Source organism: Leucoraja erinacea, chromosome 8, assembly GCF_028641065.1.
Source record: "Leucoraja erinacea ecotype New England chromosome 8, Leri_hhj_1, whole genome shotgun sequence".
Taxonomy (NCBI): domain Eukaryota; kingdom Metazoa; phylum Chordata; class Chondrichthyes; order Rajiformes; family Rajidae; genus Leucoraja; species Leucoraja erinaceus.
The window spans coordinates 8,427,560-8,453,998 of record NC_073384.1 but is presented as its reverse complement, the minus strand read 5'-3'; the positions used below and the strand labels follow the sequence as shown (position 1 = coordinate 8,453,998).

General features: G+C 48.5%; 2 protein-coding genes across 2 annotated transcripts in view; both read right to left on the bottom strand.

Annotated features, from left to right (window-relative positions):
- Positions 1 to 6,387, bottom strand: part of hao1 (hydroxyacid oxidase (glycolate oxidase) 1) — a 30,164-nt gene extending 23,777 nt beyond the window's left edge. Inside the window, exon 1 of the mRNA XM_055638948.1 lies at positions 4,777 to 6,387. Coding sequence (XP_055494923.1) covers positions 4,777 to 4,913 — 137 coding nt within the window. The 5' untranslated portion in view covers positions 4,914 to 6,387. The remainder of the gene's footprint in view (positions 1 to 4,776) is intronic.
- Positions 6,388 to 7,351: 964 nt separating this feature from the next.
- Positions 7,352 to 26,439, bottom strand: part of tmx4 (thioredoxin-related transmembrane protein 4) — a 61,595-nt gene continuing 42,507 nt past the window's right edge. Inside the window, exons 3-8 of the mRNA XM_055638949.1 lie at positions 26,200 to 26,245; positions 19,058 to 19,186; positions 16,957 to 17,002; positions 15,753 to 15,854; positions 14,001 to 14,064; positions 7,352 to 11,885 (exon numbers count right to left, since the gene is read on the bottom strand). Of these exons, the coding sequence (XP_055494924.1) occupies positions 11,638 to 11,885; positions 14,001 to 14,064; positions 15,753 to 15,854; positions 16,957 to 17,002; positions 19,058 to 19,186; positions 26,200 to 26,245 (635 nt within the window). The 3' untranslated portion in view covers positions 7,352 to 11,637. The remainder of the gene's footprint in view (positions 11,886 to 14,000; positions 14,065 to 15,752; positions 15,855 to 16,956; positions 17,003 to 19,057; positions 19,187 to 26,199; positions 26,246 to 26,439) is intronic.

Below are 26,439 nucleotides of genomic sequence, written 5' to 3'. Positions count from 1 at the left end.
TGCCTTTCCTGCATGAAGTTAAGTGCTAGGGTTCAGAGGGAAGAGATGACCAGATTGGTTGAAGGGTCACGGATTGGGAGTGGATGAGTGAGGGAAAGTAGTCACAAAATGCTGGAGTAACTCAGTGGGACAGGCAGCGTCTCTAGAGAAAGGGAATGGGTGACGTTTTGGGTGAACATCTGTTTAGAAAGGAGATGAGGAATTTCTTTAGTCAGAGGGTGGTGAATCTGTGGAATTCTTTGCCACAGAAGGCTGTGGAGGCCAAGTCAGTGGATATTTTTAAGGCCGAGATAGATAGATTCTTGATTAGTACTGGTGTCAGGGGTTATGAGGAGAAGGCAGGAGAATGGGGTTAGGAGGGAGAGATAGATCAGCCATGATTGAATGATGGATTAGACTTGATGGGCCGAATGGCCTAATACTACTCCTATCGCTGATGGCCATTATGAATACTTTGCAATTTCTTATTATGGTAGTGGTTTAGTTATTTGGAACAGCGCGGAAACAGGCTCGAGTCCACACCGACCAGTGAATCTCCCCACACCAGCACTATCCTACACACAAGGGACAATTTTACAATTTTACCTAAGTCAATTAACCTACAAACCTGTCCTAGGGAGAACGTACAAACTCCGTACAGACAGCACCCATAGTCAGGATGGAACCCGGGTCTCTGGCGCTGTAAGGCAGCAACTCTACCGCTGTGCCACCGTGCCGCACGCAGACCCCAATCATTGATTGTTGATTCGTACGGGTGTCAGGGGCTTTGGGGAGAAGGCAGGAGAATGGGGTTAGGAGGGAGAGATAGGTCAGCCATGATTGAATGGCGGAGTAGACTTGATGGACCAAATGAGCTAAAGGGCCTGTCCCACTTTCACGAGGTAATTCACGAATTTTCCCGAGCTTTCCCGATTCAAACTTGCAGAATGTTCGTAATGAGTCCGTAGGAGTTCGTAGATATATCGTAGCAGCCCGTTATGCCAGCCGTAGGTACTCGTGGCATCATGTAAGTTGGGACGTTCTTTCCAGCCCGATAAAAAACGCCCACTAGTAAAAAAATGGTCGGGATGAAAGAAATTTGGATAGTTATATGGATGGGAAGGGAATGGAGGGTTATGGTCTGAGCGCAGGTATATGGGACTAGGGGAGATTATGTGTTCGGCGCGGACTAGAAGGGTCAAGATGGCCTGTTTCCGTGCTGTAATTGTTATATGGTTATATGGTTAAATGACAACGTTTTACTCGTAAGGAGGGCATCGAAATAGTCGTGGGAATTCGTAGACATACGCGTAGGAGTTCGTGGTGCACCACGATCTAGATTTTATTTTTTAGTTCCTTTAAACTCGGCGGAGGTTTTGAATTAGGTCGTGAAAGTTGGACAGGCCCTTAATTCTACTCATATCACTTATGACCTTATGACCTTATGAGTCAGGCAGCATCTCTGCAGAAAAGAATAGGTGATGTTTCAGGTCGAACAAAACCCTATGTTCAGGTTCAGAAAGCAGACTGAAAACCATCTCATTCATAAGAATCAAGAAAGTCAAGTGTCCCAAAACGGATCATTGAAATTGTAGCAGCTCAACAGATATGTAAACATCGTACTATGTATGGCACTTTAATCGAAACAATAATCTTTAGCCAAACAAGTTTCACAAAATAATTTACTGTTAGAATGCAAAATGCAAATAAATGTACTGATCTAGTGTTCCCTTTTTATTTGCTTCTATAGAAAATTGTTGTAGATTTTACAGAGCAATGTTTTGCGAGATATAAAATGAGTGAATCCATATTGTCTCTTTTTCCTACTTAATTTTTAGCCCAACTTGCCCAGGCCGACCAACATACCCCATCTACCCTTGTCCCAGCTGCCTGCATTTAGAAACATAGAAAACAGGTGCAGGAGTAGGCCGTTCGGCCCTTCGAGCCTGCACCGCCATTCAATATGATCATGGCTGATCATCCAACTCAGTATCCTGTACCTGCCTTCTCTCCATACCCCCTGATCCCATTAGCTACAAGGGCCACATCTAACTCCCTCTTAAATATAGCCAATGAACTGGCCTCAACTACCTTCTGTGGCAGAGAGTTCCAGAGATTCACCACTCCCTGTGTGAAAAATGTTTTTCTCATCTCGGTCCTAAAGGATTTCCCCTTTATCCTTAAACTGTGACCCCTTGTCCTGGACTTCCCCAACATCGGGAACAATCTTCCTGCATCTAGCCTGTCCAACCCCTTAAGAATTTTGTAAGTTTCTATAAGATCTCCCCTCAATCTTCATTCTTCAATTTGGCCCCTGTACCTCCAAACCTGTTCTATCCATGTACCTGTCTATAGAATAACAACTTAGCCTGAATGTCACGGCCAGTCTTGTACAGCCTCACCCATGCCAACAGAGTTTTAGTTTGACGATGTGGGCGTGGCCTATGACGCTGTGGGCGTGTCCTGTGACACGGGGGCGTGTCCTACTGTCGTGTGGGCGTGCCCCATGACGCCGGGGGGCGTGCCCGATGACGCTGGGGGCGTGCACCTCTGACACCGTGGGAGGGGCATATGACGCGGTGGGCGTGGCCTGTGACCCTGGGGGCGTGTCCTGTCACACTGGGGGCGTGTCCTGCTGATATGTGGGCGTGTCCCATGACGCTGGGGGCGTGTCCCGCGAAACTGGAACCGCGCACTTTTGACGCCGCGGACGGGTCATATCTGGGCGTGGCCTATGACGATGTGGGCGGGGCCTATGACGGTGGGCGTGTCCTATGACAAAGGGGTCACAGGCCCCGCCCCCCGCGTCACAAGCCCCTCCCCACCGCGTCAGAGGTCCACGCCCCCAGCGTCATCGGGAACGCCCCCCAGCGTCATGAGACACGCCCACCTGCAGTAGGACACGCCCACCGCGTCATAGGACACGCCCACAACGTCACAGGCCACGCCCACAGCGTCACAGGCCCCGCCCCGATATGACCCGTCCGCGGCGTCAAAAGCGCGCCGTCCCAGTTTCGCGGGACACGCCCCCAGCGTCATGGGACACGCCCACATTTCAGCAGGACACGCCCCCAGTGTGATAGGACACGCCTCCAGGGTCACAGGCCACGCCCACCGCGTCACAAGCCCCTCCCAATGTGTCAGAGGTCCACGCCCCCAGCGTCATCGGGAACGCCCCCCAGCGTCATGAGACACGCCCACCTGCAGTAGGACACGCCCACAGCGTCATAGGACACGCCCACAACGTCACAGGCCACGCCCACCGCGTCACAGGCCCCGCCCCGATATGACCCGTCCCGCGGCGTCAAAAGCGCGCCGTCCCAGTTTCGCGGGACACGCCCCCAGCGCCATGGGACACGCCCACATTTCAGCAGGACACGCCCCCAGTGTGATAGGACACGCCTCCATGGTCACAGGCCACGCCCACCGCGTCACAAGCCCCTCCCACCGCGTCAGACGTCCACGCCCCCAGCGTCATCGGGAACGCCCCCCAGCGTCATGAGACACGCCCACCTGCAGTAGGACACGCCCACCGCGTCATAGGACACGCCCACAACGTCATAGGCCACGCCCACAGCGTCACAGGCCCCGCCCCGATATGACCCGTCCGCGGCGTCAAAAGCGCGCCGTCCCAGTTTCGCGGGACACGCCCCCAGCGTCATGGGACACGCCCACATTTCAGCAGGACACGCCCCCAGTGTGATAGGACACGCCTCCAGGGTCACAGGCCACGCCCACCGCGTCACAAGCCCCTCCAATGTGTCAGAGGTCCACGCCCCCAGCGTCATCGGGAACGCCCCCCAGCGTCATGAGACACGCCCACCTGCAGTAGGACACGCCCACCGCGTCATAGGACACGCCCACAACGTCATAGGCCACGCCCACAGCGTCACAGGCCCCGCCCCGATATGACCCGTCCGCGGCGTCAAAAGCGCGCCGTCCCAGTTTCGCGGGACACGCCCCCAGCGTCATGGGACACGCCCACATTTCAGCAGGACACGCCCCCAGTGTGATAGGACACGCCTCCAGGGTCACAGGCCACGCCCACCGCGTCACAAGCCCCTCCCAATGTGTCAGAGGTCCACGCCCCCAGCGTCATCGGGAACGCCCCCCAGCGTCATGAGACACGCCCACCTGCAGTAGGACACGCCCACAGCGTCATAGGACACGCCCACAACGTCATAGGCCACGCCCACAGCGTCACAGGCCCCGCCCCGATATGACCCGTCCGCGGCGTCAAAAGCGCGCCGTCCCAGTTACACACCCTGGGGACAATTTTATATTCACACCATTTTGTATCTATCTTCAGTCCAAACTAGCATCTGCAGTTCCTTCCTGCAGGTTACTTAAAACCTGTTTGCCTGGTAATTTAAGGACATGGATAATGGTCCATAGAAGTGGCGATATGATGCCAAAAGAATAATTCTGTTGGACTAATATCCTTAAATGATGCCCACCTCCTCCTACATCTGAAGCTGTTTTTGTGTAATAGTGTATTACTGCCGTGCCCCATCCTACAAACCAACCTCCTGTGAAAGCTTGAGTCATTGAGAACAACATTACAGAGGCAGAGAGTTTAGCTTTTTCATCTGGTTTAGCGCAGAAACAGGCCCTTCGGCCCACCGAGTCCGTGCCGACCAGCGATCCCCGCACACTAACACTACCCCTACACACACTTGGGACAATTTTACATTTACACCAAGCTGATTAACTTACAAAACTGCGCGTCTTTGGAGTGTGGGAGAAAACCGAAGATCTCGGAGAAAATCCCTTGCAGGACACTTCTGTTTAAAGTACCTGGAGAAAGCAGCCACATTGTCCTTCAAGGTCTGCTGTTCATCGGCTCCTGAAGAGTAATAGTCATAGACTGCTTTGGGTAGAATTCCTTCCGCGAGCTTTTCAAAGTCATTGATGCACACTGGGCTACGGGACATTATTTCGACGTTAGCTCAAGCGAGAGGTCGATGCAATCAGTCGCTAACTAAGTGCGTGACATTGCCCTATGTGTATCCGTACAGTTAACAGTTAACTCTCGTTATGACAGTGACTGTGCTGTGTAATCAATGTGGAAAGGAGGGCGAGACAGAGTCATAGAGTGATACAGTGTGGAAACAGGCCCTTCGGCCCACCTTGCCCACACTGGCCAACATGTCCCAACTACACTAGTCCCACCTGCCTGCCCAGATTTGGCCCAGATCCCTCCAAAACTGTCCTATCCATGTACCTGTCTAACTGTTTCTCAAATGTTGAGATAGTCCCAGACTCAACTACCTCCTCCTCCCGTCTGAAGAAGGGTTTCGGCCCGAAACGTTGCCTATTTCCTTCGCTCCATAGATGCTGCTGCACCCGCTGAGTTTCTCCAGCTTTTTTGTGTACCTACCTCCTCTGGCAGCTTGTTCCATACAGCCACCATCCTTTGTGTGAAAGTTACCCCTCAGATTCCCATTAAATCTTTTCCCCTTCACCTTGAACCTGTGTCCTCTGGCCCTCGATTCCCCTACTCTGGGCAAAAGACTCTGTGCATCTACCCGATCTATTCCTCTCGTGATTTTGTATACCACTGTAAGATCACCCCTCATCCTCCTGTGCTCTATGGAATAGAGTCCCAGCCTACTCCACCTCTCCCTATAGCTCACACCCTCTAGTCCTGGCAACATCCTTGTAAATCTTTTCTGAACCCTTTCAAGCTTGACAATATCCTTCCTAAAACATGGTGCCCAGAACCGAACACAATATTCTAAATGCGGTCACACCAACGTCTTATACAACTGCAACATGACCTCCCAACTTCTATACTCAATACTCTGACTGACGAAGGCCAAAGTGCCTAAAGCCTTTTTGACCACCTTATCTACCTGCGACTCGATCTTCAAGCCACCGCCATTTGCGTGAAAAAGTTACCCCTCAGATTCCTATTAAATCTTTTCCCCTTCACCTTTAACCTATGTCCTCTGGTCCTCGATTCCCCCAGTCAAGGCAAGAGATTCTGTGCATCTACCCACTCTTTTCCTCTCATGATTTTATACACATGGCCAACTAATAAATTAACAAACCCTCATACTCTGCCCCAATGTGAATACTATAGAATGATCTTATAGAGGTTCACAAGTTCACTGGTTATAGGACTAGAACTCAGCCATTCGGCCCATCGAGTCTACTCCGCCATTCAATCATGGCTGATCTCTGCCTCCCAATCTCATTTTCCTGCCTCCTCCCCATAACCCTTGATATCCGTTCTAATCAAGAATTTGTCTACCTGTCTTAAAAACATCCACTGACTTGGCATCCACAACCCTCAGTGGCAATGAGTTCCATAGATTAACTAACCTCTGACTAAAGTTCTTCTTCAACTTCTTTCTAAAAGAGTACCCTTTAATTCTGAGCCTTCCTCAGATATGGGGCCCAAATTTGCTCACATGTTTATACAATCATGAGAGGATTAGATCAGGCAATTAATTGCACAGTCTCTTGCCCAGAGTAGATGAATCGAGGACCAGAGGACTGAGGTTCAAGGTGACGGGGAAAAGATTTAATGGGAATCTGAGGGGTAACTTGTTCACACAAAGGGTGGTGGGTGTGTGGAACGAGCTGCCGGAGGTAGTTGAGACGTTTGAGAAACAGTTGGATAGGTAAAGGGGTAGGACATGTTTGGAGGGATATGGACCAAATGCAGGCAGGTGGGACTAGTGTAGCTGGGACATGTTGGCCTGTGTGGGCAGTGTGTTTCCACACTGTATCACTCTGTGACTATACAACATCGCACTTATTTGCATAGTGCTGGACTATATACTAGATTACACCTAGTATACGTAACCTATATATGAATAACGTTCAGTGCAAGATAGAGCCAGTTGCGTATGATCAATGATAGTCCGAGGGTCTCCAATGAGGTGAGTAGCAGTTCAGGACTGCTCTCTAGTTGGTGATAGGATGGTTCAGTTGCCTGATAACAGCTGGGAAGAAACTGTCCCTGAATCTGAAGGTGTGTGCGTTTTCACACTTCTGTACCTTTTGCAAGATGGGAGAGGGGCGAAGAGGGAGCGGCTGGGGTGCGACTCATCCTCGATTATGTTACTGGCCTTGCCGAGGCAGCGTGAGGTGTAGATGGGGTCGATGGAAGGTAGGCCGGTTCGAGAGATGTTCTGGGGCTGCGTCCACAATTCGCGGCACTTTCTCGCCGTCTCGGACGGAGCTGTTCCCAAACCGTGGGATAGAATGGCTCTCCATCGATGCATGGCGGATCGAATAGCTCTCCGCGCGTGGCACATCTGTAGGAGTTGGTGAGAGGTGCTGTAGCGAGTGATGGGTGCGGGTTGAAATGATGCCACGCGCGGTATTCGATGTTACGAACCTTCCCAAATAAGACAAGCAGAGGTGTACAAAGGCATGCCTTTATTAGATATAACAGAAATAATTGGATCACTAGAAATAACATCCGCGTGGTAAAAAGTATGCCTCTGGTTCCAAAATTAACAAACAGAAAGTGTCGTGCTTAAGTGATTACATACCTTCTGCTGTGTAACGGGAACAGATATTAACGAGTGAGTAGTCCGTGCCGTACATCTGCTGGTCTCGTGACCTCTCCAATGTGCTTGGCTCCGCAGCCCAATTCATTCTTCCCCCGCACAATAAAAGCATGGAATAGACTTCACCCTACCATAGTTCCCCAACCAGATGCAACTAAATTTAAGGTAGCTCTTTCTTCCCAATAACCCTCTCTGGCTTCAGCCCTCCCTCCACCACCTCCAGTTTAAATTCCATTTGGAATATTTTGGAGGACCAGGAAACCAAGAAGCATCATCCACCCCTCTGAGCTTTCATGGGTACTCATAAGTTAACATTGCACAGCATTAACAATAAAACTTGTGAACATTTATGTTTTTTAAAAAAAAGGCAAGGTGGATGGATAAGAGCAGCAGCCATTCATTTCACTTTGCACTCATCCCGGTAACTCGCAGCGCAGAGGCGCGAAAGCTTTCAGAAGATAGACACAAAGCGCTGGAGTTACTCAGCGGGTCAGGCAGTATCTCCGGAGAAGGTGGATAGGTGACGTTTCATGGGTCACTCTTTAAAACTTCTCTCGAGTCGCGACCCGGAACGTCACCTCTCCATGTTCCTGCCTGACCTGCTGAGTTTACTTTAGTGATACAGCACGGAAACAGGCCCTTCGAGTCCGCACCGACCATCGATCCCCGCACACTAACACTACCCTGCACACACACACACTAGGGGCAATTTACATTTATACCAAGGCAATTGACCTACAAACCTGTGCGTCTTTGGAGTGTGGGAGGAAACCGAAGATCTCGGAGAAAACCCACGCAGGTCACGGGGAGAACGTACAAACTCCGTACAGACAGCACCCGTAGTCGGGATCGAACTCTGGCGCTGCAAGCACTGTTATGCACCTGTCCCACTTAGGAAACCTGAACGGAGGTTGCAGGTGGTTGTCGGAGGTTGCAGGTAGTGGAAGCAGGTAGGGAGACTGACAAAAACCTCCGGGAACCGCACGCAAACCTTGGGTGGGGCGCAAAGGTCTCCAGAGGTTTCCGTTCAGGTTTCCTAAGTGGGACAGGGGCATAAGGCAGCAACTCTACCCGCTGTGCCACGGTTTCACCCAGTGGAGCTACTCCACGCACTTTGTGTCCATCTTTGGTATAAACCAGCATCTGCAGATCATTTTTTATTAAAGTTTTCAGAAACCTCTGCATGACTTGTAAACAAGGGTGCAGCCAATCTATGGGCAAAGCAATAAATACAAAATATAACAGGTATTTCTGCATTCATCTTACAAAAGTGATATATTGTGGACACTGTGGTCTTGAAATACAAAAAAAACGGGAATTTCAAAATACAGCTTTCCTTGCCCCCCCCTCAATACAAACCCAGAAAGAAAGATTCTTTACAAAAATAGTACAAATCTTCACACTTCAAGCCCAATGTTAGATTGAGGGAGGATATTGAGGGAGGATTACTCACCGATTATGTACAAAAAGCAAAAGTTTTGTTAAACCCATCTGACAAACGCACAGGTCACATGCAAACGTGCCAGAATATTGCTCAAAATATATAGACAATGTGAAACATTTCAGAACAACGTAATTCCATTTCATTTAACGGTTCCTCGTTAAAAATCTACCCACACATACACACACACACAGGCACCAAAAAACGTTCTTTAAATTGATCAGACTTTTGGGAAGTAATGACATGGGCTAATATAGTGGATGTGGAGAGGAGGTTTCCACCAGCGGAGAGTCTTGGACCAGAGGTCATAGTCTTAGAATTAAAGGACTTTCCTTTTGGAAGGAGACGAGGAAGAATTTCTTCAGTCAGAGGGTGGTGAATCTGTGGAATTCATTGCCACAGAAGGCTGTGGTGGTGAAGTCGATGGATATATATTTAAGGCAGAGATAGATAGATTCTTGATTAGCACTGATGACAGGGGTTATGGGGGTGGATGGGGGGGAAGGCAGGAGTTGAGAGGGAAAGATAGGTCAGCCATGATTGAATGGCGGAGTAGACTTGATGGGCCGAATGGCCTAGTAGTGCAGGTCTTCCTGTTCCCTTCCACCCCTATCCTCCACTCTAGTTTTACATTTCACTCCCCCTCTCCTCCCTTCATCCAACACCCTTTTGTCTCACATTCACCTCTAAGATTTGTCACTTACTTCTCATCTGCAAATTAATCTCACCCCCCCCCCCCTTCACCTGTATCCACCCATCACTTGCCAGACTTTGTCCTGCCATGATCACAGTGAATGGCGGTGCTGGCTCAAAGGGCCGAATGGCCTACTCGTGCACCTATTGTCTATTGTCTATCAGACAGCTGGATCATCCTTCCACAACTAGAGAGCAGTGCTGAACTACTATCTACCTCATTGATGACCCTCGGACTATCCCTTGATGAGGCTTTACCTTGCACTAAACGTGATTCCCTTATCATGTATCTATACACTGTAAATGGATCGATTGTAATCGTGTATTGTCTTTCTGCTCACGAGTTAGCACGCAACAGAAGCTTTTCACTGTACCTCAGTACACGTGACAATAAACTAAACTGAACTACGCCCTTCAATGGAAATCTCACTGTGCTGGAAGGAACTGCAGATGCTGGTTTACACCAAAGATAGACACAGAATGCTGGAGTAACTCAGCGGGGACAGGCAGAGAGAAGGAACAGGTGACGTTTTCAGTTCGAGACCCATCCTACTGTTTTACCTCGATCTTACCGAGTTCATTGAATTCACTTTTCCAAGTGTAAGGTGCCAAAAGCATTCAAAAGTTTCCAAACTTTGAAACTTAAACCATCCAACTTCTACCTATGGTGAGGGGAGGTGGGGGGCTGTTTTCCTAGGAACCTGAGGGGTAACATTTTCACACAGAGGGTGGTGGGTGTATGGAACGAGCTGCCGGAGGAGGTGGTTGAGGCAGGTATTGTTGCAAGATAGACAGGTACATGGATAGGACAGGTTTAGAGGGATATGGGCCAAACGCAGGCAGATGGGACTAGCATAGATGGGGCTGTTGGCCGGCGTGGGCAAGTTGGGCCGAAGGGGCCTGTTTCCACCCTGTATGTATCCATGACGCTACCTAAAGACAGAATTCCTATTAAGATGCGCGCTGCAAAAGGGTGTACAGGAAGCGCAGGATATGCCTGGGTGAGGTGAGGCAAGGCAATGCCTGTGTATACTGTCGGCAAACATGTTATTTGTTTTGAAGATAACCTCCATTTGCACACGTGCGGTGGGGCAGGTAAAGCTTACTTACTGAACAAATGCCTGCAGTCGAGGTCGCGCAAGGGGTCGGCTAGCCGAGGTCGATTAGTACGGGTGTCAGAGGTCATGGGGAGAAGGCAGGAGAATGGGGTTAGGAGGGAGAGATAGATCAGCCAGGATTAAATGGCGGAGTAGACTTGGCTGACCGACTGGCCTGATTCTACCCCTCATGAGGTCGTGTTGGCGGTGGGTGCCGCAGAGTTTGGCCGGACTGCTTCACTCCGCTGAGAACAGAGGAAGACCCAGCGTGGGGGAACCGTGGAGAAGGAGAATAAAGGAGGACACAGTGTGTGGAGAGGGAGAACAAATGGGGAGCCAGCATCGAGGAGGACCGCCGAGCACTAAAGAGGACCCGGCGTTGAGGGTCTGCCCAGAATTAAACGGGGACCCCAAATACCCCAACTTTGCGCTAAAATCGAATACTTTGTGACATTTCTCTCCGCTCTTTAGGTGGCGGTTCTTTGCATACCTTGGGCACGCAAAACAAAGAATCTCGCTGCGACTCGTCACGTGATAATAACGTATCATTCACTCATTCATCCATTCGTTCAAATGCCGCCCCTTTCGTTCGGGAGTATTCGTCAAGCGTTTTTTTTTTTTAAAGCGTTTTTTTTGTATAATTATTTTTTTTTGAAGCATTTTTTTTTGTAAGATTATTTTTTTGAAATTTTTTTTTTTTACGATTATTTTTTTACAGGCATGTCCAGCAAATTGAAATTTGACCTCAGGTTGTCACAGCCAATAAATTCAGAAATGGGAGAAAAAAAAATAATTTCGAATTCAAAACAAGCTAAAAAAAAGATTTTAAGTTCAAAAGTGTGGGGCAGAAAATCCCCAGAAGCACATTGCTTTGGTCCAGGTTCCAATGGGTGATGTTCGTTTAGGAGTCTTCCTTCAGTATTCTCTTTCTGACCGCACCATCCGTCTCGCTGCTGGAAGGCTGTGGCTCCAACTCGTCTTCATGCTCACTGTTGCCATGGTCACCCTCAACCGGGGAATCGTCAAAGGCCTCCGTCTCATCCTCCGCCTCCGAGCCATCCGCTTCCCAACCGGGAGCTTCCGGAACCTTCTTCTCCCCTTCCTCCTCGTCCTCTTCCTCCTCCGCTTCGTTTTCTACCTCGAAAACCTCTGTCATTGCAGAAAGCAGGGAGTCCGTTATCATTTGGCACGGTCGATTCAACATAGAAACATAGAAAATAGGTGCAGGAAGAGGCCATTCGGCCCTTCGAGCCAGCACCGCCATTCATTGTGATCATGGCTGATCGTCCCCGATCAATAACCCGTGCCTGCCTTCTCCCTATATCCCTCGACTCCACTAGACCCTAGAGCTCTATCTAACTCTCTCTTAAATCCATCCAGTGACTTGGCCTCCACTGCCCTCTGTGGCAGGGAATTACATAAATTCACAACTCTCTGGGAGAAAACATTTTTTCTCACCTCAGTCTTAAATGACCTCCCCTTTATTCTAAGACTGTGGCCCCTGGTTCTGGTCTCGCCCAACATTGGGAACATTTACCCTGCATTTATCCTGCATCTAGCTTGTCCAGATCCATGTTTCTATAAGATCCCCCTCATCCTTCTAAGCTCCAGTGAATACAAGCCTAGTCTTTTCAATCTTTCCTCATATGACAATCCCGCCATCCCAGGGATCAATCTCGTGAACCTACGCTGCACTGCCTCAATCACAAGGATGTCCTTTCTCAAATTAGGAGACCAAAACTGTACACAATACTCCAGATGTGGTCTCACCAGAGCCCTATACAACTGCAGAAGAAAGACGAGTTATGGTGGGGAAGGCGGCAGAATGGGGTTGGGAGGGAGAGATACATCGGCCACGGTTGAATGGCGGAGCAGACTTGATGGGCCGAATGGCCTAATTCTGCTCCATTCACTTATCCTTGGATGAGGGGACATCAGCTACTGGGAGATGTTGGACAGACTTTTCTCTGGAGTGCCGGAGGTTGTGGGGAGAGTTGACAAAATTATCTGTTTATATAAAATTATGTGAGGCATAGAGAGGGTGGATTGAGAACACCTGTATCCTAGGATGGAAATCCTAGGACATGCTAGAGGCAGGAAACATGTTGGGGGAGTCCAGAACCAGGGGCCACAGTTTAAGAATAAGGGGTAAGCCATTTAGAATGGAGACGAGGAAACACTTTCTCACACAGAGAGTTGCGAGTCTGTGGAATTCTCTGCCTCAGAGGGCGGTGGAGGCCGGTTCCCTGGATACTTTCAAGAGAGTGCTAGATAGGACTCTTAAAGATAGCGGAGTCAGGGGATATGGGGAGAACGCAGGAACGGGGTACTGATTGGGGATGATCAGCTATGATCACATTGAATGGCCGTGCTGGCTCGAAGGGCCGAATGGCCTGCTCCTGCACCTATTGTCTATTGTCTATTGTTCAAATATCAAATACTAGAATATGTGAGGGGTAAGTTTTGTTTTTACACAGACGGTGGTGAGTTCCTGGAACACGCTGCCACGGTGAGGAGGTTGAGGCGGATATGAACTTAGTTCATGAGGAATAGTAGCACCATTAGGCCACTCGGCCCAGCAAGTCTACTCCACCATTCAATCATGGCTGATCTATCTCTCCCTCCCAACCCCATTCTCATGCCTTCTCTCCATAACATAGAAACATAGAAAATAGGTGCAGGAGTAGGCCATTCGGCCCTTCGAGCCTGCACCGCCATTCAATATGATCATGGCTGATCATCCAACTCAGTATCCTGTACCTGCCTTCTCTCCATACCCCCTGATCACTTTAGCCACAAGGGCCACATCTAACTCCCTCGTAAATATAGCCAATGAACTGGCCTCAACTACCTTCTGTGGCAGAGAATTCCAGAGATTCACCAGTCTCTGTGTGAAAAATGTTTTTCTCATCTCGGTCCTAAAAGATTTCCCCCTTATCCTTAACTATCCTTAACCCCCGACACCCGTACAGATTAGGAATCTGTCTATCTCTGCCTTAATAGTAACCCAATGGCCTGGCCTCCACATCCTTCTGTGGCAATGAATTCCACAGATTCACCACCCACTGACTGAAGAAATTCCTCCCCATCTGGTTTCTTTACTACTCCATCTACTTGCCTTGCCACTTTCAGTGAGTTACGGACCAATGCAGATAAGTAGGGGAATTTAAGAGGGTTTTTGAGAGGCACTTGGACAGTTGCACGTTTACATGTGGCTGTAGATCGTTGCAGTGAGTGGAAATATCTCACTAAATAAGTTCTTACCTGATACTTCGCTGCTCTCGTGGCGCTTGGGAGGACATATACAATCAGCAATTAAGACCAAAATCTGAAAACCAAAGAGGTAAAATTGAACACTGACTTTTTAGGATTAAGAGCACGGTGGCGCAGCGGTAGAGTTGCTGCCTTGTAGCGCCAGAGACCCGGGCTCGATCCCGACTCTGGGTGCTGCCTGTACGGAGTTTGCATGTTCTCCCCGTGACCTCCCCATGGGTTTTCTACACCGAAAACGGTGTCCGAGACGGGCCGGGAAGATCATTAAAGACCCCTCCCACGCCAACCATGGGCTGTTTGCCCTCCTCCCATTAGGGAGGCGGTACAGGAGCCTCAGGTCTCGTACTAGTAGGATGAGGAACAGCTTCTACAATAATACCATCACATTGCTGAACTCGGAGTCCCGCCGATAGATTTCTCCAGTCTCTCCGTCCACATTGTTTGCTTATCCTGTATTTTTATATTGCACTATTACTACGGACTGACGCTAAACTGCATTTCGTTGTACCCATACTTGTATCTGTGCAATGACATTAAAGTTGAATTGAATTGAATTGAATTTCTCTGAGATCTTCAGACGTACAGGTTTGCAGGTTAATTGGTTTGGTGGATGTATAAAAAGTCCCTAGCTAGTGTGTGTAGGATAATGTGTGATGTGCGGGGATCGCTGGTCGGCGCGGATTCGGTGGTACGAAGGGCCTGTTGCCGCGCAGTGTCTCTCAACTAAACTAAACTAAAGCAAGGCTCTCGACCCTGAAACGTCACCCATTCCTCCTCTCCAGAGATGCTGCACCTGTCTCGCTGAGTTACTCCGGCATTTTGTGTCTATCTTCTAAATAATCCAACATTTAGTACGCCCCTTAACATCACTCCAAGGACCCATCTGTGAAATGTGAAAGACAAACCTGGGGTGGTTCCCGGTATGACTCTATATTATATAGGCATGATATTCACCCCCAGAAAAAAAGTAGGAATTATTGGCCGGGAGGGTCCAGGAGGCCGGTTAGGTCCCCCAGTGGGGATTCAGGGGGATCCTGCATTTTCAATAAATTGAAAGTGATTCCCGAGCTTTCTGCTGGTAGTTTACATAACAAAAGTTTAGAATTTTTCGAACACATAACCGGTAAAATAACCCCCAAAAGATAAATATTTTATGAAATAAATGACTTCCTACAGCTAAAAAAATCTTTACAAAAAATGTTACCTGAAATGTCTCTTTGCCTAGCACTGTGTGCAAACAGGTGTGAAAAAGTGTTGGCTGCAGCCATCTTCTGCTTCAGTGAGGGAAGCTGGTCGGTGATTGGCCGCAGCTCCCATCGGAGACTGCGTCTGATTGGGCGCCGAGTGACCTGTGCATTATGTGATTGGACACAATGCCCTTGGAGACAGCGGCTGATTGGACGGGAATTTGTTGATTGGACGGGAATTTTAAGGGAATCTGGTCGGTGATTGGACGCAACCCCCTTAGAGACAGCAGTTGATTGGCCGCCAAAAAATTGGGCAACAAAAAATTGACAAATAGGAAAACAAAAAGAAAACGGAATTCGGATTTAAATTGGAAGGGTATCATGCCTGATTATACGGAATCACAGACCTGTACAGCACGGAAATAGGCACTTCGGCCCACCTTGTCCATGCTGACCAAGTTGGCATTTTTGGGCCAGTGCCGTTTGCTTGCATTTGGCCAATAGCCCACGAAACACTTTCTAGTCATTCATAACCGGACAGTGGATATAGACTTACCAGGCCCAGAATGAGACCCACCACGAGAGTTGCCAAAGCAAAGATGATATAGGAGCCCCAGACTGGAATTCCCATTGTCTCAGTCAGATAACTATGCATTTGCTGTGGATCAAAAGGAGATATTTGACATTGACTGTGTAAGTTGCTCAAGACATTATTAGAGTCATAGAGCATGGAAACAGGCCCTTCGGCCCAACTTGCCCACACCGACCAACATGCCCCATCTACACTAGCCCCACCTGCCTGCATTTGGTCCATATCCCTCTAAACCTGTCCTATCCATGTAACATCTAAATCTTTCTTAAGCGTTGCAATAGGACCTGCCTCCACTACCTCCTCTGACAGCTCGTTCCGTACACACACTGAAAAAGTGAAATAGTTACCCCTCAGATTCTTATTAAATCTTTTCCCCCTCATCTTAAACCTATGTCCTCTGGTTCTCGATTCACCTTCTTGGCATTGACTGTGTAAGTTGCTCAAGACTTATGTTTCAATAAGATTCCCTCTCATCCTCCTAAACTCCAGAGTGTACAAGCCCAGCCACTCCATTCTCTCAGCACATGACAGTCCCGCCATCCCGGGAATTAACCTTGTGAACCTACGCTGCACTCCCTCAACAGCAAGAATGTCCTTCCTTAAATTAGGGGACCAAAACTGCTCACAATACTCCAGGTGTGGTCTCACTAGGGCTCTGTACAACTGCAGAAGGACCTCCCATTAACACTGGTTAATGCATGTTAGTCTATCAATCTCTGCCTTAAAAATATCCATCGACTTGCCCTACACAACCATCTGTGGCAATGAAATCCACAGATTCACCACCCTCTGGCCAAAGAATTTCCTCCTCAGCTCAATTCTACAGGTACATCCTTTTATTCTGAGGCTCTGCCCTCTGGTCCTAGACTCTCTCACTAGTGGAAACATCCTCTCCACATCCATGGTCGTTTGTTTAGTCCATTTTACACTCTGATGAAGGCTATGGGGCTGATTCATTTTAACTGGCTGTTAAATAGCTATATCTACCTAGACCGATGTGGCTTTGTGTCACCCGTCTCCCAAGTTTGTGATATTCCACACTAGAAATAGATCTTTATAGGCCCAGACCTGGACATAGGCCTGATTCCACTCCTCTATCTCTTATGATCATATAATCTTTAAAAATTAATATTTGCTCCATGAGTAGTTTTGCAGGGTTGACACTTACTCTGATCCATACGGAGAGCCGGAAAAGTCCCGCCATTCCGGACATCCTAAAGGAGAAAGGGGTAAACAAGAGCAAATTCATGACACGTACTATTTAGCCTCGCTCCACTGTCAACCATTTTAGAACATGTGGTGACGCAGCGGTATAGTTGCTGCCTCACATCGCCAGAGACCCGGGTTCGATCCCAAGCACTGATACGGAGTTTGCACGAGCTCCCCGTGACCTGCGTGGATTTCCTCCGGGACCCTCCCGCTTTTCCTCCCACATTCCAAAGACGTACACGTACATTGGTTGAGGCCAATTCTGGAGTATGGTGTACAATTTTGGTCGCCTAATTATAGGAAGGGTTAATTGGCTTGGTGTACAGAGGAATACTAGAATGTTGCCTGGGTTTAAAAATTGTCCCTAGTCTTTGCGCAAGGTAGTGTAGGTGTGCGGTTTTTAAAATGGTCGGCGCGATACACGAGTGGGCCGAAGGGCTTTTCTGCGAGTAGGTCTCAAACAAACTGAAACTAAAAGGGCTGGTTAGGGGATGAGGGGGAACTTCTTCAGTCTCAAATGCCTTGCCTTGTTCCCAGGTGGGTAGACAAAAGTGCTGGAAAATAAATTTTATATGGGGGAAGCGGCAGCATCTATGGAGCGAAGGAAATAGGAACTAATTATTTTCGGGGCTGAAAACGAGACTGTTTCGTGCTCTAGGATGGGGGGGTAGGGGGGGGGGGGGTGGGTCGGCGCGGAAGAAAGTTTCTGCGCTGTCTCTCTAAAGGAAGAGGAGGAGCCAGAGGGCTGAGACAAAAGTGTTGGAGAAGCTTGGCGGGTGCATCTATCGAGCGAAGGAAATAGGAAAGGTTTCGGGCTGAGACCCTTCTTCAGCATGGGGTGGGGGGGGGGGGGGGGGGCTTCCGGAAAAATTGGAGAAGTCAATGGGGTGCAGACTCTCCAAGCGGAATATGAGGTGCTGCCCCTCCAATTTCTGGTGATGCTCACTCAGGCCGTTGAGGAGACCCAGATTCGGACTGGAAGGGGGAGTTGAAGTGCTGAGCCGCCGGGAGATCAGGTTGGTTAATGCGGACCGAGCGGAGGTGTTCGGCGAAACGATCGCCAAGCCTACGCTTAGTCTCACAGATGTAGAGCAGCTGACATCTAGAGCAGCGGATGCAATAGATGAGGTTGGAGGAGGTGCAGGTGAACCTCTGCCTCACCTGGAACGACTGCTCGGGTCCTTGAATGGAGTCGAGGGGGGAGGTAAAGCGACAGGTGTAGGTAGCATTTCCTGCGGTTGAGGCTGGGACTATCCCCACGTTTAGGAAACAGTTAGGCAGGTACATGGATAGGACATGTTTGGAGGGATTTGGGACAAACTCAGGCATGTGGGACTAGTGTAGATGGAACATGTTGGTTCGGGTGGGCATGTTGGGCCGAAGGGCTTATTTCCACGTCATATTCACTTTTTGAGAAGGCTCCACGTCTTCAGAAACATCGTATTTCCCTGTGACTATCAAGCTATACAACTCCTCCCCATTTTATCCCAGGGTTAGAGTGACTCCCCTCCCCGTCTCCCCCAAATCTATGCACATCCACAGTCCGTTCCACTGGTCACTTTAATTTCATGTTTCATGTAACTTGTGTTTTACGACTTGGCATCAATTTCCCTCTTAAGATAAAAAAATGTTCTATCGTATCATATCGTATTGTATTGTATCGCAAGTCATACAAACTTAATTTTCTCCAACTAGCATCAGAGTTATGTACAGTTTAAGAAAGAACGCCAGATGCTGGAAAAATCGCAGGTTGACAAAAATGCTGGTGGAACTCAGCGGGTGAGGCAGCATCTAGGGAGCGAAGGAATAGGTGACGTTTCGGGTTGAGACTGAAGTGGGGGTACGACTCCGCCTCTTCCTTTCTTCTTCCCGCCCCCCACCCCTCCATCCCCACATTAATCTGAGGAAGGGTCTCTCAACCTGAAACGTCGCCTATTTCCTTCGCTCCAAAGATGCTGCTTCACCCGCTGAGTTTCCCCAGCATCTTTGTCTACCTTACAGTCACGGATAGAGTGGCTCTCCCCCCTCGTGGCCCCAATGGAGAGAAATGCGGTCCTTACACAATGGAAGATGGTGATTTCCATCCACTGATCGACTCCACAGCCTCCCACTTCTTCTCCTTCACGAAACTATGGAAGTCCTCCAGCATCCGGGCGCCGTGGTACTTGCGGAAAACACCTTCCTTGGCACTGTCGACGGAGGGCAAGAGGCAGCGATTAGCACACTGGAACACCCCCAGAACCGGGGGCCACAGTCTTGGAATAGAGGGGAGGCCATTTAAGGCTTGTGAGAAAAAACATTTTCACCCAGAGAGTTGTGAATTTGTGGAATTCCCTGCCACTAGGGGCTAGTGGAGTCAAGGGATATGGGGAGAAGGCAGGCACGGGTTATTGATAGGGGACGATCAGCCATGATTGCAATGAATGGCGGTGCAGGGAATTCCATAAATTCACAACTCTCTGGGTGAAAAAGCCCCTAGAGCTCTATCTAACTCTCTCTTAAATCCATCCAGTGACTTGGCAACCACTGTCCTCTGTGGCAGGGAATTACATAAATTCACAACTCTCTGGGAGAAAACGGTTTTTGTCACCTCAGTCTTAAATGGCCTCCCCTTTATTCTAAGACTGTGGCCCCTGGTTCTGGACTCGCCCAACATTGGGAACATTTTTCCTGCATCTAGCTTGTCCAGTCCTTTTAACATTTTATATGTTTCTATAAGATCCCCCTCAACCTTCTAAACTCCAGTGAATACAAGCCTAGTCTTTTTAATCTTTCCTCATATGACAGTCCCGCCATCCCAGGGATCAATCTCGTGAACCTACGCTGCACTGCCTCAATCACAAGGATGTCCTTCCTCAAATTAGGAGACCAAAACTGTACACAATACTCCAGATGTGGTCTCACCAGAGCCCTATACAACTGCAGAAGAACCTCTTTACTCCTATACTGAAATCCTCTTGTTATGAAGGCCAACATTCCATTAGCTTTCTTCACTGCCTGCTGTACCTGCACGCCAACGTTCAGTGACCGGTGTACAAGGACACCCAGTTCTCGCTGCACCTCCCCCTTATGTAACCTAACCCCATTGAGATAATAATCTGCCCCCTTGTGTTTGTCGCCAAAGTGGATAACCTCACATTTATTTATCTTGAACTTGAAAAAGATTCTTTCCCATCCTCCCCAAACACACTTGCCTAATTTTACTTCGGAGTCACGTGAGTGACTTCGTGAAGAAGCCCGCTCAGGGCGCAGGCGCGGCATTACGCCCAGCAGTGCAACAGCGGCGGCAGCTGGAGTCAGGCTCTCCAGCTGCACTTTAAAACGGACCGTCAGGTAAGTGGACGGTGCGTTGGGACTAACCGGAGAGAGTTGGCGTTAGTGTTTTTTGCAGAGCAAAATGTCTCAACGCAGAAAGCTTTCTCAGAAAACTGCCCGTGCTCTAACTCCACCGGAGGAGCCTATTCCAGCGGGGCAGCAACCGGCGGTAGTACCGCTCGAGGAGCGGTTTGCAATTCCCGAGACCGATCCGGTCCCAGTCACGCCACAGCCTACACGGCGGGCTGGGAAAGCAACCCGGAAAACCAATCGGCCGGTCGACTCCGACTCGTCGGAGGGGGAAATGTCCTCCCCAAAACGGAGGAGAGACAACCGCCTGAGTTGCATACAGCAGCTCTTGGAGGGGATGGTCTACCGAGAACAGCAGCGCTCTCGGGCAGACAGGACAGGCGCCTCCTCCATAGTGTCGAGTCCAGCACTTCCCTTTGCAACCTCAGACCTAGAACTGGAGGCTAGCATTGGTGACCAGGGCAGGGCTGGTCTGGAAAAGGGGCAGGCGGAAGGAGTCGAGAGTGTGCAGGGTGTGCAGGAAGAACAGCTGCTGGGTGTTGTGGATCGTTTTGTTGCTACCCCACGGGTTGGAGCACCTTTGGAGCTGAGGATGGCGGCTAGTATAAATCACCTGTCGAACAAACCTCTTCAGGAGAAGGTGCTCGCCCAAGTGCTGGAGGAGCACACAGCACCAGACAACTGCGAGGCTCTTAAGGTTAAGAGTCTCAACAGTCAAATCTGGGGAAATGTGGGGGGACCAATACGGGCACAAGAGGTAAAACTCCAGCGGATACTTCGCCTCCTCACGTCGGCCATCACAGCCTATGCTCGTTGCGTCCAGACTGAGGAGATGACTACACACCAGCAGGATGTGCTCGCATTAATGTGTACAACTCAGTTTGAGTTGAACAACCTTCGGAGGGAAAACATCAGACCTGCCCTCAACCCAAAGTTTGCCGGCTTGTGCAAAACTCCATCTATGGAATCCGATTCATTATTATTTGGAAACGACCTCAATAAACAACTCAAGGATATGGAGGAGGCATCCAAAACCTTCAGCCTCATGAGGGCAGGTCCAGCGACAAGCAAACCGAGAACATTTCTCACACCCAGGCGGCAGCACACCACTGCATCCACCAGTCGGCGTCCGGAACATGGGACTGGTGAACGCTTGGGGCCGCATTATCCCCAAAGACCTTTTTTAGGTCAGGGCCCGCCGCGGACCCCCTGGAAAATGCGCCTCCCCCCCAACATCGCCAGCACGTCGACAAGGCAAAGCACAACGGAAGAAGAAATCACAAAGCCGTCAATAACCATGGAGGTAGGTGGATCTGGTTCCTACCAGCATACAGAGAATAAGGGTGCCTTACTAACAGGGGGAAGGTTACACTTGTTTAAAGAAGCATGGGCATTGATCACTAATGATAAATATATACTCAATAGCATTGGAGGGTATAAAATTGAATTTATTTCAAAAATACCGCCAGTTCAACACCGGCCCGAAAGGGTATTTTTTCTCTCCAAAAAAGAACAACAGGAGGGACAAGCTGAACTGGTGAGACTTATAAACAAAGGGGTCATAGAAAAAACTAAACATGAGCCCTTGGAATTTGTTTCCAACATATTTACTAAAACTAAAAAAGATGGTGGATGTCGCATCATCATTGACTTAACATCCTTGAATGATTTTGTTAAGTATATACATTTCAAAATGGAAACATTTGTGACTGCTAGACAACTGATTTCCAAAGGATACTATATGGCAAGCATTGATCTCAAAGATGCTTACTATCTGGTACCTATACATAAGGATTATAGCAGGTACCTTAAATTTATCTGGATGGGGGAGCTGTGGCAGTATAAAGCACTGCCTAATGGGCTTACTTCAGCCCCAAGACTATTCACTAAAATATTAAAACCAGCCATGGCAACGTTAAGGAAACTTAATCATATAGTCATGGCATATTTGGACGACATCCTCATAGTTGGGAAAACTATGGAATTGGCTGTAGCAGCAGTATCAGCTACTAAACAGCTCCTAGAAGTTCTAGGGTTCGTCTTACATCCAGATAAATCCAAGTTAAATCCATCCACGATAATGGACTACCTGGGTTTCACAATTAACTCAGTCCAAATGACTATTACCCTGCCAAGGGAAAAGATGATTGCATTAGTACAATCATGCAATAACTTAAAGATGAACAAAAAACCAACTATTCGACAAGTGGCAGCAGTAATTGGCAAAATGGTAGCAGCATTTCCAGCTATCCAATTTGGACCTTTGCACTATCAAAATTTGCAAAGAGCAAACGTAAAGGCACTAAAACAACATAAAGGTCATTATAACCGAGTCATGAGTTTACCCCCTGAAGCAATATCAGAGCTACAGTGGTGGATAGAAAACATTTGGCATAGTTGTAGTCCTATTGTTATTACTAATGCTACTTTAGTACTCCAAACAGATGCCAGTGCTAAAGGCTGGGGAGCAACTAACTCCATATCCAGCACAGGTGGTAGATGGACTAACTTAGAATCATCATTACTATCTACACTGGGCATTAATTATTTGGAAATGTTGGGCGCCTTTTATGGTTTGAAAGCATATGTATCCAATATGCATCACTTGCATGTTAGATTACAAATAGATAATACTACGGTGGTGGCTTACATTAACCATATGGGCGGCATAAAATCTTTATCATGCGACAAATTGGTCAATACGATTTGGCAATGGTGTGTCGAAAGACATATTTGGCTTTCAGCTACCTATCTACCAGGTAAGCTAAATACAGTGGCGGACACCAGGTCACGCAAATTCAATGACAACATCGAGTGGATGTTAAATCCTAAAGCATTTGCTAAAAATTGTAAAGCAATATGGGAAGCCAGATATCGATTTATTTGCATCAAGACTGAATCACCAATTAACTATGTATGTCGCGTGGGAACCAGATCCAGAGGCAGCAGCGGTAGATGCATTCACGCTGGATTGGGGAAAGTTCTTTTTCTATGCCTTTCCTCCCTTCTGCCTCATCAGTCGGGTACTTCGCAAAATCCAGATGGATTCAGCATCTGGAATTTTGGTGGTGCCCGACTGGCCTACACAGCCATGGTTCCCAGTACTCCATGACATGGTGGTGGAATCACCAATGGTGTTTCCCAGTCATCCAGGGTTATTGACTCACCCAGTGTCAGGCATCAGCCATCCATGCCATCAAGACATGAAACTCCTGGGTTGCAGATTTTAAACCGACCCTATCTGGACCTGGGATTATCGCAACAAACCATCACCACCATGTCAGCATCCCTGAGAACATCTACAAAGAGGCAGTACCTAACCAACATCAAGAAATGGGAGAGGTACTGCCAAGAAACGGGGACTGCTTACGAAACAGCCACAGTAGCCAATGTTCTCGAGTTCCTGGCCTACTTACATCATCATGAGGATATGAGCTACAGTGCCATCAACACGGCACGTAGTGCCCTCTCCAACTACCTCAAACCTGCAGGACATCAGCCCATGGGGTCCCATCCGCTGGTGGTCAAACTGATGAGGGGCATATATAACATTAAGCCCCCCAAGCCTAGATATACTCAAATTTGGGACATCAGTATTGTGCTCACATACCTTCGGGACAGACCACCAGCAAGATCCCTCAGCCTTGAGCAATTGACATTAAAAACGCTCATGCTTATGGCTCTAGTATCTGCACAGAGGGTCCAGTCATTGCATAAACTTCGACTGGACAGCATGGAAACAACGTCAGACCAGGTAAACTTCACTATACAAGGTCTGATAAAACAAAGCAGGCCAGGAACATCCAACACGCTAGTGGTATTCCGGGCCTACCCACCAGAGCCACGATTGTGTGTGCTGACCTACATAAACATTTACATTGACACAACCCATAATATCCGAGGAAGTGAAAGAGCCTTATGGGTCAGCCACAAAAAACCACATGGCAGGGTAACGAGCCAGACCATTTCAAGATGGTTAAAACAGGTATTGGAAGCTGCTGGAATAGACATTAATGTATATAAATCTCATTCCACCAGGGCAGCATCCACATCATCGGCAGCAAGGATGAATGTGCCTATTGACCTTATCCTAAACAAAGCAGGATGGTCGAGGGAATCCACATTCCGGACGTTCTATGACAAGCCTTTGGTGAAGCCTGATTTATTTGCAGCAAGAATATTAGAAACTGCAAATATTTAATTTAAAGCCCAGGGGAGCTATTTGTTTTTTGTTATTGTTAATAAATACCGTTTTGTTTTGAAAACAGATTCATTGGTTGATTACAATAACACTTCCTTCCTCAAGAGCTTTCGGCAGTGAGTGAGTAAAACTGTTACACGGTTTGAAATCACAGAGCTTTGAAATCTTCACGAAGTCACTCACGTGACTCCGAAGTAAAATAGTAAGATTAAACGAGAACTTACCAGTTTGAAGTTTGATCTGTATTTTATGAGGAGTTACGATGAGGGATTACGTGCCCTCCGCTCCCACCCTCATTACATGGATCAAATTGATAATTGATGTCTCTTTATTCTTCACTATGTTACTTCAAATACGTGTGTCTGTCTGTGATTCCACACCGCTGCTTGGAAGCATGCCGCGCCTGCGCCCTGACCGGGCTTCTTCACGTAATCCCTCATCGTAACTCCTCATAAAATACAGATCAACCTTCAAACTGGTAAGTTCTCGTTTAATCTTACTATTTTATACCATTGCTGTGCAGGCAGGAACTGCAGATGCTGAGACACAAAATGCTGGAGTAACTCAGCGGGACAGGCAGCATCTTTGGAGAGAAGGAACGGAGACTGAGTTGCTTCCCGCCTTCCGGAGGTGCATGGCGGGTCGACGGAGCCCGCAGCCTTCGGCCCCAGGGTCTGCGGAGCCCGCAGCTGGGACTTGGGTCGGCGTCCGAAGGGGACCCGGCGGCAATAGTGGAGAGGTCGGTGCGGCGGTCGATGATGGCGCCGACCGACGGACACGTGGAAGTGGGGACGCCGCTGCTGAGGGAAGTAACAATGGAGTGGGCGGAACCGTCGTGAGGGAGGGGGAAGAACAAAGGGGGACCGCTTGCTATTGGGGTCCCAAAGCATTCCAACTTACAGCCAACAAGTGATAGGAGCAGAATTAGGCCATTCGGCCCATTGAGTCTACTCCGCCATTCAATCATGGCTGATCTATCTCTCCCTCCTAACTCCATTCTCCTGCCTTCTCCTGCCAACCCCTGACACCCAGGACAAGGACACTTCCATCACATCGCCAAGTGATCGAGAGCATCCTTACCAACTGCATCACAGTATGGTATGGCAACTGCTCTGTCTCCGACCGGAAGGCATTGCAGAGGGTGGTGAAAATTGCCCAACGCATCACCGGTTCCTCGCTCCCCTCCATTGAGTCTGTCCAAAGCAAGCGTTGTCTGCGGAGGGCGCTCAGCATCGCCAAGGACTGCTCTCACCCCAACCATGGACTGTTTACCCTCCTACCATCCGGGAGGCGCTACAGGTCTCTCCGTTGCCGAACCAGCAGGTCGAGGAACAGCTTCTTCCCGGCGGCTGTCACTCTACTCAACAACGTACCTCGGTGACTGCCAATCACCACCCGCCCCGGACACTTATTATTATTTATTCAAATCGTTTGCTATGTCGCTCTTCCAGGGAGATGCTAAATGCATTTTGTTGTCTCTGTACTGTACACTGACAATGACAATTAAAATTGAATCTTGAATCTTGAATCTTGAATCTTGAAGTGCCCAAAAACACAAGGGCTGCAAATATTCAGATCATTTTGACGAGTGTTAATAAAACTGAATTTTAATTAAGAAAGAGCACACTGAAAAAATGAGGGTGGAAATGCACTTACTGATAAATGGTTGGCAGAGTCGTCACAAAAAAACGACCACTCAAACCTAAGGAAGAGATTTTGAAGAAAACGTTTAATCACAGTATTACGTGCCTTAATGTATACACAATTATTGATTTTAGAAAAGACAAAAATAATTATACAATCATACAAGGTAGACACAAATGCTGGAGAAACTCAGTGGTTGAGGCAGCATCGTAGGAGTGAAGGAATAGGCGAGGTTTCTTCTTCTTCTTCTTC